The sequence below is a fragment of the Petaurus breviceps genome, unplaced genomic scaffold, assembly GCF_028583685.1.
Source record: "Petaurus breviceps papuanus isolate PSGF00001 unplaced genomic scaffold, PetGlider_PUasm1.0 90925, whole genome shotgun sequence".
Classification (NCBI taxonomy): Eukaryota; Metazoa; Chordata; class Mammalia; order Diprotodontia; family Petauridae; genus Petaurus; species Petaurus breviceps.
The window spans coordinates 28,136,943-28,155,036 of NW_027187380.1; the positions used below are offsets into that span (position 1 = coordinate 28,136,943).

General features: G+C 36.8%; 1 protein-coding gene across 1 annotated transcript in view; it reads right to left on the reverse strand.

Annotated features, from left to right (window-relative positions):
• The window catches only part of LOC138152641 (ketosamine-3-kinase-like), a 60,689-nt gene that overhangs the window by 19,729 nt on the left and 22,866 nt on the right, over positions 1 to 18,094 (reverse strand). The window contains exons 2-4 of the mRNA XM_069076673.1: positions 14,312 to 14,463; positions 10,435 to 10,526; positions 8,848 to 8,930 (exon numbers count right to left, since the gene is read on the reverse strand). Of these exons, the coding sequence (XP_068932774.1) occupies positions 8,848 to 8,930; positions 10,435 to 10,526; positions 14,312 to 14,463 (327 nt within the window). The remainder of the gene's footprint in view (positions 1 to 8,847; positions 8,931 to 10,434; positions 10,527 to 14,311; positions 14,464 to 18,094) is intronic.

An 18,094-nucleotide genomic window follows, 5' to 3' on the forward strand; every position in this document is an offset into this window, starting at 1 on the left:
ACCAAATCACCCAGGTGGACTCAGTTTAAGATCCCCATCTCCCCTCACAGAAATTCTCTCTTCACCCATAGGAGCATTCAATAGCAGAATGCCCTGCCACTGGAAAGGTATTCTTTTCTACCCATTTTAAATCCCTTCTCCTCCTCATTCACTACTCTTCTCTTTCTGAGACCACGTTAGTCACCTTCTCCTTATTGCTAATCCTTGACTTGACCTCAGCACATCACACACTCCTCTCTATCCTCTGTTCCCCTCCCCTCTTACATGAACCCTCACAAAAAAACCCCACTAATTCAGTGTCACCAAATTCTGTCCATAATGCCTTCTATCCACATCGAGTTTTTCCAGATTTCTGCCTTTATTCCTATCTCCTTGCATATATTTAGGAAAAAGTCTTGTACCAGTCATGCTGTGGTCACTTTATTACTACTGTTCTACTTTCCTATTGCATCTATTTATTCCTCCTACATTTCAGTTGTTTGGGGAGTTCTGATTTTCTTCTAGAATGTTTCAAACTCTTCATTACTGAATGTTCATCTTTTTTCCTGTTTGGTTAAGCTCAGATTAGCAGAACAGAGTAGCATCCTCAGCTCTACTGCTCTTTGGAATACATTATTTCATTCCATATACTTTTTTTTTTTTTGCCTTTTGGAGGGCAATTGGGGTTAAGTTGCCCAAGGTTATATGGCTAGTTTTTTTTGTGTGGGTGTTAAGTGTCTGAGGCTGGAACCGAATTCGGGTCCTCCTGACTCCGGGGCCGGCACTTTACTCACTGTGCCACCTAGCCACCCCCTATACGTTTTTTCAATGGGTATAGAGTTGCATTAATTAAATGTCTTTTCCTTTGTATTTGAAGAATTTTCTCCTGATCATTTGCTGAACTTGTGGTTTCTATTAAACTTAAACACTATGTCTTAGGGTTTGCAGTCCTGGGCTTCTTTTCCAGGGGAAATCTGTGAATTTTTTCAATTGGAATTTCACGTTCTATGATCAGAAATACAAGGCAATTCTCTTCTATTACTTCATTATAGTTTTGAGGTTCTTTGACCTATCATAGTCTTCTGGGAGACCTTCTGGGAGATTGTCTCTATGCATCCTGACTTAGAGATCAGTATATTTTTCTTGCATGGTGAGTAAATTTTCTTTTAATGTTCTTATTTTTTGCTTCTTTTCTTCTAGATTGTCCTTCACTTCTGTTTATTTTCTTTCCCAATCTATTGTTTTAATTTTTTGTTGAGCCTTGCCATTGAAGATTCTGGATGTCTTAATGCAGGGGTGGGGAACCTGTGGCCTTGAGGCCACATGTGGCCCTCTAGGTCCTTAAAGTGCAGCTGTTTGATTGAATCCAAACCTCATCAAACAAATCCCTTTAATAAAAGGATTTGTTCTATAAAACTTGGACTCAGTCAAAGTGTTGTACCCAAGGACCTAGTGGCCTCATGGTCACAGATTCCCCACCCCTGTCCTAGACCATAGCGACAGGTGACATTGCTTTATCTTTGACACAAAATTTCTGTTTTGGAGAGGTTCAAGAAGTCAGAGGTAAGAGAAAGGAACTAGTACTCCATGTAACTCAGAAATTCCCTTCTACTTCTTTAATTACTTCTCCTTGCCACAAAGGAGATAATCTATGCTACTTTATACCATATTTCAATAGCTCTTTTTGTTTTTCTATAATTCAGTTGGAATCCATTGTGATACACAGTGTGACACTTCATAGCTATATAATCAAAAGCAAGTCCCTTAAACCTCTCTGTCAGGCAACTCTCAAGACTTCAACTGTCTATTGGACACTTTAAACTGGATAATCTGTAGACACTTCAATTCTATGTGTATAAAACTGAACTCACTATTTTTCCTCAAAACTTTTCCCTTTATCTAACTTCCCTATTATTGTCAAGGGTGCTACCATTATCCCAGTTCCCATAGGATCACAACCTTGATGTCATCCTCAACTCCTCACTCTCTCATACTTTTCATATCCAATCTGATGTCAAGTCCTGTCAGTTCTACATCCCTAATCTCTCCCCAATATGGTTCCTTTCCCCCCTAACACTGCTGTCATTCTAACACAGGCCCTCATCACCTCACACCTGGATTACTGAACAGACAGCTAATCAGTCTCTCTGCCACAAGTCTCTCCAGACTCCAATCCATCCTCCCCTCAGTGTTCTTCCTAAAGTATAGGTCCAATCATGTCACCTCCCTATTTAATCAACTCCAGTGGCTCCCTATTACCTCTAGGATCAAATATAAAATCCTCTGTTGGGCTTTTAAAGCCCTTCACAATCCACCCCCTTCCTACCTTTCCAATCTTGTTATACCTTGCTTCCCTTCACATACTCTATGATCCAATGTCTGAGGCCTCCTTGATGATCTCTCCACAAGACCCTCCATTTACCAACTATGCATTTTCATTGGCTGTCTTTGATGCCCGGGGGTCTTCCCCCTAAGATTATTGCCAATGTAGTGTGTGTGTGTGTATACCTTTTTATTTGATATTTGCATATACATCCTACATATATATACATAAACTTCCACATTGTGACAGTCCCCATTGTGGTTTCTATTGTGGGTTGACATAAGAAATTAAATGGGAATTTTGGGGGAGTTCTGTAGAAGCACAGACAACACACAAAGGTCAGCAGTTGACACAGAAAAAGTTTAGAAACTCAGAAAAGCATAAAATGCATGTATAGTATTGTATAATATCAACACATTTTATTTTTAATAACATAATTATGCACAATTTCTTTTTTAAAGTTAAAATAAAAAGTTAAATTTTAAACGAACACAAAAGCCAAAGGCCAGTACTTTTACTTAACATGAACCTATATAATAATCTATGACCAAATAATTAACCCAAATTTTACTATAAAAGTACTGTAAACACCCCATAAAAGAAAAAGAAAAAATTCAGACTTCTTCTCTGGTATGAAGGGAGGGCCAAAATTTTTTTTGCAGATTTTCCACAGTGCAGGGACACCCCTAATCTCTACAATGTGGAAAGGATAACTGTAGTTGTTTGCATATTGTGTCTCCCAATAGATTACGAGCTTCTTGAGGTCAGGGACTGACTTTGCCTTTTTTTGTATCCCTAGCATATAGCACAATGCCTGGCTCATGGTAGGTATTTAATAATTATTAACTTGATACACTCCTAAATTATGGATGGGTTGTAGTCTATTGTTGGTAAAAGGAGTTCCAAATCCCAAAGCTAACCAATTCTCAAATCACTGATGAACTAACAAAAGATATAAGATATGCAGTTACATTTTCTTATTATATTTCTTTTCCTAAGTACATGTATCAAAAAGTGAATACTTTCTTCACTTTTTATTTCTCTTAAGTTTATGACACACTTATTTTGTATATGTATGATTCAATGTCTAGAATCTCTATTTTGTATTAGTGACCTATTTCTTTTCCAATACCAAACAATTTACATTCTTGTTCATTTGTATGTTCGGTCATTTAAAAAAAATGTTTATTGGTCTTTTGTTGTCACATGACTTTATTTCCTAGAAAACCTCTCCTGCTTCCTCATCCATTGAATCATTCATTGTAACAATGGGTAAAAAAAAAAGCAATGGGGAAAAAGCCTCTTGGCAAAACTAATCAACACATCAATGAAGCCCAATGGTATATAACAATGTACAGTATATACAGTATACAGTACCCCATCTAGAAAAAGGGGAGGGAGGTACATTTTCATATCTTTTCTTTAGGGTCAAGCTAGATCATGCCCATTTGGTTTTCTATATAATGTGCTAGAATTTTTTTTAATCAGTATTACAATAAATAAGGCAATGTATTATCATGGATAGAGTCAGAAACCTGGATTCTAGTCCTGCCTTTGAGAGAAACTGGCTGTATGACCACGGAAAAAAATATCACCTAATGCCCAAGTGTACAAGACTATTTATAGTAATAAATTTTGTTGCTGAAAAAACTGGAAATAACGTGGGGAATAGTGGCATTAATTGTGCTCTATGAATTAAAAGAGTATTATTGACATATAAGAAATGGTCAATAATGAAGGATTCAGAGAAACCTGAGAAGACTCAAATGAACTGATATAGAATGAAATGAACAGAACCAGGAGAATAATTTGCAAAATGATGCAAAGGAAAACAACTCTGAAAGATGTCAGAGCTCTGTTCTATGCAATTATCAACTTTAAAAGGCTGATGATGAAGCATGACCTTGGTACAAACCAGGTTATGGACTAAAGGTACAGAATAAGGCATATTTTCAGATATGGCCTATGTATTGACTTGTTTTGCTTGTTTGCATATTTGATATAAATGGAGGATTTTATTTGGGAGAAGGTGATTTGGTATCAAAAGAAATGCAAAAAAAGAAAAAGACAGGAAAGAACATCAATGAAACATTTTAAAATTTATGCAGAAGATAAAAAAAGCTCAGAATTGGATGCAATTTTGTTACTAACAGGCTAACTGTTACTAACAATTTAAACAGAATAATTTTGTTATTAACTTATTAAACTGGACATATATTTAAAAAAATGAAATGTAAGCATTGTTACTTCACAGACTGATTCACAATCTTCTTTTATATATGGAAATATTTTTGTTTGTTGATTAAGTTCATAATAAAAAAAAGTAAAACAAAAATCACCTAATTTCTCCAAATTTGCAGTGGAGAAAGATTCCAAAACCGAGAATTCCCCACACTCATGATCGTTACAGTCATAATTTCTTTTCCTGCTCTGCCATACCACCTCCTGCCTCCACAGTTCCCCTCTTCAAGTAACATCATGTAAATCTTTAGATTATTCTAATTTTTAATATATTAATTTAACCTCTTTCAGGAATATGGAATCATCCTCCAATGACTCAGATCTTCCTCAATTTCTGTCATCACAACCATATAGTTGCTCTTAAAATGGTCATTTGCATGCACCTAAGCTATCAAATACTTTAAAAGACTTTGTGGAAATGAACGCAATGATGAAGGCAATAATAAATGTGGCCTCTCTTTTTATGTTGTTTTCTTGATCCTTATCACTGTTATATAAGAATTAGGATGATTTTTGTGGATTAATCTTGTATCCTGCAAATTTGCCAAATTTATTTGTACGTCATAATTTTTAGGTCGAGATTTTCTGGGTATACTGTCACATATTCTGCAAATAATACTTTGGCTCTTGATTTCTAATGCCAACATCTCTAATTCCCCCCCCCCTGCCCCCACCACCCTCGATTTACTGCAAATGACAGTTCTGAAAAACAGAAGTGGTGATAGGAGGTACAGTATAGGTAGATACTTTTTATTATGTTGAAAATGAAGCTATCACTATTTGTATTTTTTTTAATCATGAATACTAGATTTGGCAAAAGCTTTTTATCTATGGAAATAACTACAGTTCAGCATTTGTGAAGAATATGAGATGCAAGAGAGAAATTCTATCAAGAACTTGCTAAGCCTCTCCAAATTCAATCAACTTTTCTTTTGATGACTTTGATGCACAGGTAAAAAATAGGGAGCTACACATGGAGAATACACATGGACAAATACACATGGACAGCTAATTTGTAAATGACTCCCAAATTAGTAATCATTTATCTACTGTCTATTAAGATACCATTTCATTTTTTGTGATGCTTGGTATTTGACTAGCACTTTTTAACTCTGCTTGAAGAAAAAAAAATTTTAGCACCAGACATTTAATTAGTACAAATCACAGTAGCATTGAAAAGTGATTCTACTGGTTGGGGGGATTATTCATTACTTAAATTTTTGCAAACAGGGATGTGTGTATGGGGTGGAGGCACCCAAAAGAACCATTAATACCATCTCTCTTTCATTATTGTCCCATTAACTTGTAGGACTCTGCAAAATACATGAATCCTCTGAATAATGGGTTTTGCAAAGAACAAACTGAATACCAAATTAGAAGAATAAAATGAGGAAATACAGCATACTACTAAAACAAATGAAGGCAAAATAGAAAATGGATTAAAAAAGACAGACACAGATTATCACCATTTCCTAAGGAAATTTCCTTAACTGTTATAAATCAACACTAGAACAAGGAAAGGAGAAGACCAAAGAAACCAACTCAGTGAACAAGTATTTGATTCTGTCTGGGGAGTGAAAACTTCTCAGCATTTTCCTTTCCCTTGATGCCAATCAGCATTAAGCTCTTAGTCCCTCCCTTCTTTACTTTGGCTTTGGCCAAATTAGGATAGGTACATTTGAATTGGCCATTACCCGTTTTCCTGTTCTTTGTAAGCCCGCCTCCCAGCCACTGAGAGATAGTGGCTGGCTTCCCAGTTATTTGCCCTCGGGGAAGATTTTCGCATGGAGACTTGAGCCCACCTCTCAGCCAATGGGAGAAGGGACAACCAGAGTCCAGTCAAACCAGAGGGGGTTTGACTGAGTTAGGGTATAAATTCTTGTTCTGCCTTTTGTAACTCGCCTCTTCCTCATGACCAGTCACGGGGAAGACCACCCTCTTCGCCCAGGGGAAGAGAATTAAAATTCCTGTTCTTGTCCTGAGAAAATCTCATGTTCTTGATTAAATTTTGGATGGGGTTTTTCATCCCAAACAATTCCTTGTCAACTACATAGAGATAGCAACCAAGGGTCATGCCAATTTAAAATATAAATTTGTTTGCAAAAGCATGCAAAGGGGGGCGGCTAGGTGGTGCAGTGAATAGAGCACCAGCCCTGGAGTCAGGAGGACCTGGGTTCGGATCCAGCCTCAGACACTTAACACAAAAAATAGCTGTGTGACCTTGGGCAAGTCACTTAACCCTAATTGCCCTCCAAAAAAAGAAGGCAAAAAAAAAAAGTTTAAAACCATGCAAAGAAGGATGGTGAAAGTATTATCCACAAAATAATGGAAAGCAATAGCGACAAAAATAAGTTTACAAAAGTCTGGCAAGAAAGCTGTTCAAATTACATCATGCCAAGAAAATTTTAGCCTGAAACCATAAAGACAACAAATACAAAAATATCTTTCAAGATAATTTTACATCTTTTTCTCTATCAATGACAATGAAGCCACTATATCTGGCTCTTTTCAACATGAAGAATAGAAATAACACTAATGAAAATAAAGATGAGAAGAACAGCTAGACAAGATCAACTATGCAATGAGTGACAGGATAAAGGCAACAAAAAAATTTTTTTTTTTTAAGCAATTGGGGTTAAGTAATTTGCTCAAGGTTACATGGCCAGGTGTTTCTGGGTGGGTGCTAAGTGTCTGAGCTCAGATTCGATCCCAGGTCATTCCGACTCTGGGGCCGGTGCTCTTACTCGCTGTGCTACCTGGCCTTCCGTGGCAACAGAATTTTTAAGCTATTAAAAGATCCAATCTCAAGATAACTGAAAGAGAGGATACCAAACACTTGGAAAATTTTGTAGAAGTTATAAAGACAACTGAGAAAATGAGTAACTACCTACCCACCCATGACTGCCTTCCTATCCCTAAAAATCATTTATGAAAATTATATATATATATTTATATATGTATGTGTGTGTACATATATATGTGAGTGGCATTAATGAAGGCATAAGTGAAAGTAACAGGCTTTCACAAACATTTTCTAGAGTAGATTCAATATTCATAGTCACACAACTGACTAAAAAGTTTCAGAGGATACATGATCATGTTTTATTGTTTGATGATTAGAAAAACAATTCCGAAAGACTTTGATGAATACAACGATTAATCATAATTATAGCGTACTTAGCATGTGAGGTACTCAATAAGATATAAATTCTCAAATATGGCCAATATGGGAATTTGTTCTGACTCTGCAACTAACCTTATTACAAAGGTTAGTTGGTTTTTGTTTGCTTTAATTCAATTTGGAGAGCATACATTTTGGGCTAGGCCTGACTTTTGGGCTTGACCTGGACTCAAGACAGTCCCTTAATAGTCTCTGTTCAATACTGGAGTGAAATGAGAACTCAGAGATCACTTAACCATGAACAAAAGGATATTTACTAAGCCTTAGCAAGGAAAGGCTATTCAACAAAAATAATTATCGAGGACATTGTAAATTGATTCAGATGAATGAAGCCCCCCTGCGTTTGAGTAGCCCCTAATAGCCCATCAGTCAAGCATCTGGGACCTCCTTGTTGCTTCTGTTTTGTAAGGAAGTGATATCAACAGACTGAGCTTTTAGTCCCCAGAGTCACTTAAGTTTCCTGGATCATTTCAATATCTATTAACAGAAAATTAGCCTAACTTGCCTAGAGCTAGAGGCATGGAAAGGGAATGGGAGAAAAGAGAGAATATTGTTCTTACCATAGGAGATTATGATGATTAACAAAAAGAAAGAAAGAAAACAGAATTCCTGAAGCAATTTTTTAAAGAATACAGGGAAGAGAACAAAAGGAAGGCCAGAAGGAAAAACAACAGGGCAATTTAAAAAATTAAATGCTTATTTTATTGTATACTTAAAAGGAAAAGCAAACTGTACATAACAGAGATTTACAGTTTCACATACTCTTTTTATTTACTTTGTATGTGAAAACATTAATTTTGGTGTTCAAGTTCAGAATAAGAAAAACTTTTAAAGAAAGAAAAAAAAATCCAGGTTAAATTTTTTAATCTTAAAAAAAAAGTTTAATTCTTAGCCATCCTGAAGTGAAGTGTCACTATGTAACACTTTAGTTCTTACACTGAGCAGGCCCTTGAATGTAAAGCACATATACCTAGTGTCATTTTTTTTTTTTAGCACTAGACAAATAAAAGGTAACATAGTAAATTTTGCATTTAAAAGTTAACAAAAAAAAGTAGCTTCGTTTATAGGACTCTAATGGCCAGAAGTGACCAATTAAACTGAGACAACTTTACATGTCACTTACCTGAGGGAGGTATCCACAGCAGGTTACCACATCAAATCCAAATTGGTCCATAAACTGAAGTTCTGCCTGCCCTCCTCCTTTCCCTTTGCAAGCAAAAGAACAAAAACCACCAGTTACCTTCCTCAGAGAGGCCCTAGCTCCCACCCATGGGAATAAACAGCTTCAAGTTGCTTAAATCACTTTCAGAAATGATTAGAATGTCTTCTTCTTCACCTAGTTTTCTTATCTAAAGATAAATAAGGGATCTGGTTTCAACTAATACCAATAATTAGAGGGAATTTCACCAAGAGAACATCAGGAAAATAATCCTGGTTCCCAAAGGAGTAACTGAAAGTATGATTTGCTGATGATAGCAGAAGAAGTTCAGGGGGATGAAAAAAGAAGAGAAAGGAAGTCAATTCATTAAGGAGCAAAAATTCATGACCAACATTAAAAAATACATTTGCTGATGAGCATACTTACTTCTCAGAGAGCAAAGATTATATATACTTCAGTCACAGCTTCAAGTGTCTTGGAACTTGTAGTTAAATAAATCTTTAAGCACAGAAATACAGTACAGGCAGAGCAAAAGGTATAGGGACTAATAACATCTGTGTTCTAGAATTTGTTTGGCCTTTTAGAATATACTCTTTGTTATTACGCAAAGTCAAGGAACAAAGTATTTTGATTAATGAGATATTCTGCTTAATAGACAATTATCCCATATGGTTTGCTCAATTCAGTCTCAATTTAAAAGTATAGACTCATATGAAAATACATCATATTATATAACATAAATTTATACCAATGTCAATAAAAAACTAAATTATTAATGTACTTCAGAATCTTCCTTCAAAAAGGATCACCATTATGAACTTCAGTCATCGATCTATTATGATAATAATAAGGAATGTATAAACCTTTACTTTAAGGCTTACAAAGCATTTTTAGAATTGCAGAAGTACTGATTAATAGAGATTTCCAATTGATGTAATGATGTAAGGAATGATGTAATGATTTAATGAACTGTCATTATGCTCCCTTCTAGGTACCAAGAAATTCTATAGGATAAAGATTATTTTAGATAACCTCAGAACTAAGATTAGTTGTGGGTCCATAGACCTCCCAGAGGTCCCTGAATAGATTTCAGTGAGTCTGTGAATTTGGATAGGAAAAAAATTACATTTTTAAATGATCTCTAATTGAAATTTAGATCTCCTTTGATTATGAATGTAGGCAACAAATATTATTCTGAGAAGAAATCCATAGATTTTACCAGATTACCAAAGGGGTCAATGATGCAAAAAACATGTTTAGAACTTCTGCCTTAGGCATTTCCTCAATTCAAGTCATTAAGCAAACATATATTAAATGCCCACATATCTGTGGTAAATATGTTTATACAACTCATTCCTAACAGCAATCTACATACCAGTTGTATTTAGCATTCTTTGGCTCTTATGACCTCACTTTGTCTAAAGGGGCTTCTTTTCAAAATTTAGCATAAATCCCAACTTTTGTTAAATGGTCCTACAGCTTGAGTTACTCTTACAGTACATATGTATGTACATATATGTGTGTATACATATTTAAGCCATTCTACCATACCAACAGTTTTCTCCTCCTTCCTGAGAGTCTCGCCAAGCTTCTTGTTATGAAGGTGTAGATCAGCTAACTGAGATCCAAGCTTTGCAGCATGACTACAAAATCAAAAGAAATCAATCTGTCCAGCAATAAAAGATGAAAGAGATAATACCAAAATCACAAAAAATAAAATCTACCTTTAAGATCTTAAGGCATGTGTGGGGAGTGAAATCTTCTCAGAATGGTTGACTTCCCTCTTCCCCCCCTTCACTTCTTCTGTCAATCAGCAGCAAGCCCTTTCAGGAATCTTTTGACCTCCACCCTTGTTGGTCAGATCTTATCAGCATTAGGCCCTTTAGAGTTTTTCAACCTCCAACCCTCCAACCTTGCTGGAGACATTAGTCCCTTTCTTCTTCACTTTAGCTTTTGCCAATTAAGGATAGGCACATTTGAATTGGCTATCCCCCATTTCCCTGTTGTTTGTAAGCCACTGAGAGATAGTGGCTGGCTTCCCTGTTATTTGCCATTGGGGAAGATTTCCACATTGAGACTTGAACCCACCTGTCAGCCAATGGGAGAAGGGACAGCCAGGAGGGAGGGGGCTTGACTGTGTTAGGATATAAATTCTTGTTCTGGGGGCGGCTAGGTGGCAGTGAGTAAAGCACTGGCCCAGAGTCAAGAGAACCTGAGTTTGCTTAGGGCCTCAGACACTTAACACACACACACACACACACAACTAGCTGTGTAACCTTGGGCAAATTACTTAACCCCAATTGCCCTCAAAAAGGCAAAAAAAAAAAATTCTTGTTCTGCCTTTTGTAACATGCCTCCTCTTCACAATCAGTCATGGGGAGGACTACCCTCTTCTCCCAGGGGAAGAGAATAAAATTTCCTGTTCTTATCCTAAGAAATCTCCACGTTCTTTGATTAAATTTTGGATGGGGTTTTTCATCCCAAACAGGCACAATACATAAACATGGCATAATTAAGTATGATATTAACATAGAATTTTAGCACCAATTTAGTGAAGGGCCTAACTTTTTGATATTTCTATCCCCCCTCTGAGATTCTTAGCCCTAATCATCCTTAAAAATTTTACCTGGAGAAGATTCTGGGAAGATGTCAAAGTAAATCAGAAAATTCCATGTTCTCAAGATCTTCCCCCACATAAGAGTTAAAATAGCACCTTAGGGCAATCAAAGTGTGGGTGGAGATAAACAAGAACAGCAGCAAAACCTAAGTCTTCCCAGGACTATTTGAGAAGATCACAAAGAAAAATCCTGGGATGAGGTTTGGTCCCAGTGAAGAGTGAACACCTCTAGGCTAGGTTCCTTTTTAACCGAAAGCTGTAAGCCTCTTAAACAACAAGCGGCAAGCCCTGGGGTTAGTTGGTTGGAGAGGCTGTCTTGGCCCCAACCAGCAGAACTTTTACACCTTGGATAGTGAGGGGAATTGGGTGTTTGAGCATGGAAAGATTAAGGGAACACTGCTGACAAGGAACACCAGACCCAGCTGTGCTAAGAGAGGTGGGGGCAAGAAGAAACCTGCGTAGGCCGACCAGTGAGTGCAGAAGCAGTGGGGCAGAAAGCCCCTGGCTGTGGGCACTTAAAGGAAGTTGGAGGTTTGGCTTTGGTTTCAGGCTTAAGGGAAGAACTGAAGATCTGGGGCAAGAGGCACCATTCCCCATGCCCCAGGGTTAGAGGTGACTACAAATAATTAAGCTATCACTACCAAAAAAAAAATGTACAGGCAAAGTAAAAAGACTCCAACTATAGAAACCTGTTATGGTATAGAGATGACTGGGGTTCATCTTCAGAGGAGTATACTGAAGTAAAGAAACCCCCAAAGAGGTTAAATGGTCACCTGCTCAAAAAGAATATATAGAAGACCTTAAAAAAGATGTGAAAAATCAAATGACAAAGACAAAGGAAAAACTAAATAAGAAAATAAGAATAATCCAAGAAAAACAGGAAGGGTTTGGAAGGAAAGTCAACCAATAAGAAAAGGAGATCCAGAATCTTAAGGAAGAAAATGACACCCTGAAAATGAGAATTGGGCAATATGAAACCAGTGAAATTATAAGAGATCAAGAAATGATTAAACAAAATATGAATAATGAAAAAATAGAAGAGAAAGTGAAACATCTTGTAAGAAAAATAACAGATTTAGAGAATAGATCAAGAGAGAAAATATAAAAATAATTGGACTGACTGAAAGTTGCGATCAAAAAAAGAATCTTGATAAAATAATACAAGAAATAATTAAAGAAAATTTCCTAAAGCATTAGAACAAGGAGGGGAAAGTAGAAATAGAACCTATAAGGAAAACTCATAGGAATATCATAGTCAAATTCTGAAATCCCCAGCTCAAGGAAAAAATATTAAAAGCATCAAGATTAAAACAATTTATATATGATGGTACCACAATTAGAATTAGATAAGACCTAGCAGCAGAAACATTAAAGGACCGCAGGTCTTGGAACACAACATATTGAAGAGTGAAAGGACTGGGGCTCCAGCCAAAAATATTATACCCTGAAAAGTTAACTATTATCTTGAACAAAAAAAAAAAAACTGGAAACTTGATAAATTTTCAGATCTTCAAGACTTTGTTAAAAAAATCCTGAACTTATTAGACAATTCGACATATAAGAACCAATATAAGATAAGGTACATAACAAAGACTGATTATAAGAGATCCATAAGGACAAATTGTTTACTTTTTTTGTATGTGAAATGTAAAACTTATGTCTAAGATTCTTATTAATAATTGGGTAGTTCATAAGAAAGACTGGGGAGACCCTGGGCATGATATGAATTTAAAAAGTAAAACCATTTAAGAATGGCTAAAAAGAGTAATTATTTTATACAAATGAGGTGCAAGAAGAAGAAATGATACATAGGAATTAGATGGGGGAGGAGGGCTGGTAGTTCTGGTAACCTACTTTCATCAGGAATGGGTGTAAGAGGAATGAATACATATATTTAGAAGAGTACAGAAATCTTCTAAATTGAGAAGAAATAAAATGGTAGGGGCATAAGGAAGGGGGAGAGGACAAGGGAGGGAACTTTAGAGGGGAGGGTGAGAGAACAGGTAAATAGGGGTATAGAAGGGTGTTTAGATTTATGGGAATGGGAGGATAGGGGAGGGATCCTTGGAGGGGGGTAGGCAAGTCATAGGAGGGCAATGTAGTGTGTAAAAATAAAGTAGAGGAGGCAGAAGGGATAGGAAACAAGAGATATGCATATAGATAAAAACAAAGACAAGGAGTAGAATAGGTTTGGGAATTTTTATGTCTATATATATATGTATATGTGTATGTACATATTTATAGCTATAGAGAAACATATAAATTTCATTATGGTCTTGGAGGGTTTAGGGGGAGTGGAAAAAAAGAACAAAGTAAAAAAGTACGCAGCAGAAAACAAAATAAAACTTACAAGGAAGCAAAGATGGACAATTAGCAACATAAATATTATTTATCATACAGGCTTTCTTGAAATGAAAATTTATTGTTACATATTTTGAATCCTCTCACATTCTGCTATGCACATGACATGCTTTTATTTCTTTCTAACTTTGTATTTAAGTTCCAATGTTTAAGTTTATGACATGTTTTTGCTTCTTTTTTTTATTCTCTATTTGTGTTCTGGCATTTGAGTCTAAAATAAAATTTTGGGAAAAAAAATTTTTACCTTGAAATATTCTGTTTCTGTTGACCTTTTAGTCAGTAGTCCACATAATATGATAGTTAAGCACACATTGTGCTGTGGTGCCATGTCTTTTTAATATGATATTCATCAAAACTATCTCCTTAAGAGTACAAAAAATTTCAGGAATAAGCAAGCCACTACAAGGAAATATTATGCAAATCTGGGGAGAAAACTGGTCCGAGACTTACCTGTTTAAATATCTCATGTCCAAATGCTCCATCACTAGTAGATTCCCACCCCCTGGCACATCTATCACTTTCATGGGTCTGGGTACTTTCACAGTGTTTGTTTGCAGGATAGCAAATAAACTTGCCATTTCACCTTCAAACATTTTTTTGGCCTGTAAGGAAAGTAAGTAATGAGGAGAAGAAAGGCCAATACTGGGGGAAAAAAAATCAAAACCAACAGACTCTGATATACAGGGCACAACTCCTAGGAAAAGAACATAACAAATCAAAAATGTCTTGATCAAAATTGAATCCATAAAGGCAACTTGTCCCCAAATAAACCTTCAAATACAGTGGAAGTAAGAATTATGCTTGTGTATGCGTTCTAAATGTCAAATAGTTTAAACAGAATAGGCTATTGTTATGACATAGTTATATTCAAAGAGGCTGTGCAAGTAACACTTTAAAAACTCAAAGTCCAAAAAAGAAAAGTGAGCCAGATAGAATTGTCATTTACAATTTCAAGGTGCTTGTGTGATTATGTAGCAGTCTAAACTCTTTTTATTAGAACATACGAATACATCTAGGGTAATAAATCACATTATATACTAGTAAACACTATAACCTTGTGAATAATATTTAGTGTGAATGTAAGTACATACAACTTGTATAATATATGTAAATATACATACACACAAGTTGGATTCATAAGGCAACATACACTGTTTAGTGGTCTGGTTTGGGTCTAAGTCAGGCCAATCATTTGGTACCTGAGATTCAATAATGAAATAAAATGAGATACAGTAAGCCATTCAACAGTTGATAAAAGATTTATTTACTTAGCCATAATGAGAAGGCAATCAACAAGTACAGGCACTGAGAACACTCTGAGTTGATACAGCTTAGCAAAGCACCTTACCTCCGCTATCCATTACAACATACTAGCAAAACCTCCAAGAGTTCCTTCAGCTTCTCTTTGTGGCTTTGTACTCAGGCAATGAAAATGCAATGTCAATGGTCTGAGCCCTAACTCCCCTAAATTACCCAAGTCTCAAAGAATGTCTAAAGGGGGCAGAGACAAAATAGTGGCATAGAAGCAGGAAAACTCCCTGAGCTCCCCCCATAACCACTTCAAATACCTATAAAATATGACTCTAAACAAACTTTAGAGCTACAGAACTCACAAAATGACTGAGAGAAACAAATCTCCTGCTGAAGACAGCCCGGCAAACTGGCAAGAAGGGTCCATCACAGCACACAGGGAGTAGAGCCCAGCCCCATGTGAGCCTGAGGTTTTAGCCTCAGGGCGGCCCTGACCAACTGTGGCTGGAGGGACTTTGGGAGAGTGGATCACCAACAGCTGTGGCAGTTTTCCAGCGTTATCAACACCAAAATGCCAAAAGCAAAGTAAAAGGTCAGTGTGGACTTTGGGAACAGGGGGATTGAGAGGGCAATCTGGCCTCTGCTCCCAAGGCAGAAGCGGCTGACGCACAAAAGCCACCCCCATATGGCTGATTCAGAGCTCCTTGCCTGCAGATTGTAGGGGGACAAAGCTACCATTCTGAGGGGTAACTGCTCTTGCTTTAACCTGCTTGGATCCGGATTACTGTCTTGGGTGGTGGTCTGGGGTGTGTGACCAGGTGCCAGAGCCTGTGGAGGCCTCAGAGAGGGCAACCAACTAATAGCTCAAAACCCCAGTGATTTAGGACAAAGCTCTCCTCTCTGGAAGCAGAGTTCTGCTATGGAAAAAAGCTCAAAAGTCAAGTAATTGAGTGGCAACATGAGCAAGCAAAGGAAGCAAAGCAAGTACAGCAATCCAACTTTGGATTCTTTTGGGGCGGGGCAAAAAGGATCAAAGCATGGAACAGGAGGAAGATAACAAAGTCAGAACTCCTGCACCAAAAGCTTCCAAGAAAAATATGAACTGGTTACAGGCCACAGAGGAGCTTAAGAAGGATTTTGAAAACCAAATAAGAGAAGTGGAGGAAAAATTGGGAAGAGAAATGAGAATGATGCAAGAAAATCATGAAAAGTAAGTCAACTACCTGACTGAAGAAAATAACACCTTAAAAAATAGACTAACTCAAATGGCAAGAGGAGGTCAAAAAAGCCAATGAGAAGAATGCCTTAAGAAGTCAAATTTGCCAGATGGAAAAAGACTCTCAAAAGCTCACTGAAGAGAATCATTCCTTCAGAATTACATTGGAGCACATGGAAACTAATGACTTTATGAGAAATCAAGATACTATTAAACAGATCCAAACAAATGAAAAAATAGAAGGCAATATGAAATATCTCATTGGAAAAACCACTGACCTGGAAAATAGATGCAGGAGAGATAAATTATTAAATTATTGGACTACCTGAAAGCCATGATCAAAAAAAAGAACCCAGAAATCATCCTTCAAGAAATTCTAATGGAAAACTACCCTGATGTTTTAGAACCAGAGGGCAAAAGAGAGGTTGAAAGAATTCACCAATCACTTCTGGAAAAAGATCCCAGAAAGAAAACTATGAGGAATATTATAGCCAGGTTCCAGAGTTCCCAAATCAAGGAGAAAATATTAAAGCAGCAAATAAGAAACAATTTTAATATTGTGGAAACACAATCAGGATAACCCAGGATCTGGCAGCTTCTACACTGAGGGATCGAAGGGCTTGGAATATGATATTCTGGAGGTCAAAGGAGCTGGGATTAAAACCAACAATCACCTACCCAGCAAAACTGAGTATAATGATATAACAATAATATAACTGAGGACTTTCAAGCTTTCTTGATGGAAAAAAAACAGAGTTGAATGGAAAATTTGACATTCAGATACAAGAAGCAAGAGAAGCATGAGAAGGTAAACAGGGAAAAGAAATCATAAGGAACTTATCAAAGTTGAACTATTTATATTCCTACATGGAAAAACAATAATTGTAACTTATAAAACTTCTCTCAACATGAGGATAGTTAAATGGAATATAAATGTATGTGTATGTATGTGTGTGTGCATACATATATTTATCTATATAGGGGGTATATGGGCATATGAATACATATGTGAGTGTGTATATATGTGTACATATACGTATGTACATATGTACATAGACAGAGGACACAGGATCAATTGAATAGGAAGGTATGATACTTAAAAGGTGAAATTGAGAGGTGAGAGAGGAACAGAATGAGAGGAGATGGGGAGAGACAGAATGGGGTAAAATTATCTCATATAAAAGAGGCAAGGGAAAACTTACAATGGAGGGGAAGAACAGGGAGGCAAAAGGGAATGGGTCAACCTTAATCTCATTGAATTTGGCTTAGGGAGGGAATGACATATACACTAAATGGGGTATCTTGCCCTATAGGAGAGTAGGGGGGAAAGGGATGAGAGGGGTGATGATGGAGGGGAGGGCAGGTTGGGAGGGGGAGGGAAGTTGGAAGCACACATTTTTGAAAAGGGACAGGGTCAAAGTAGAGAATAAAACAAGTTGGGGGCGGGATAGGATGGAGGGAAATAGTCAGTCTTTCACAATATATCCACTCTGGAAATGTTTTGCATAGCTATACATGTACAACCTATATTGAATTGCTTATCTTCCCAGTAAGGATGGATGATGAGGAAGGGAGAGAATCTGGAATTCAAAGTTTTAAAATAAAATGTTTAAAAAAATACACACACACACATATATAATTATTATTGTTATTACATCCAACTGGGAAATAAGATATATAGGCACTAGGGGATGGAGATCCATCTTGCCCTATTGGAAAGTTGGAGGGGGAATGAGGGAGTATTGGGACCCAAAGAGGCCTGATCC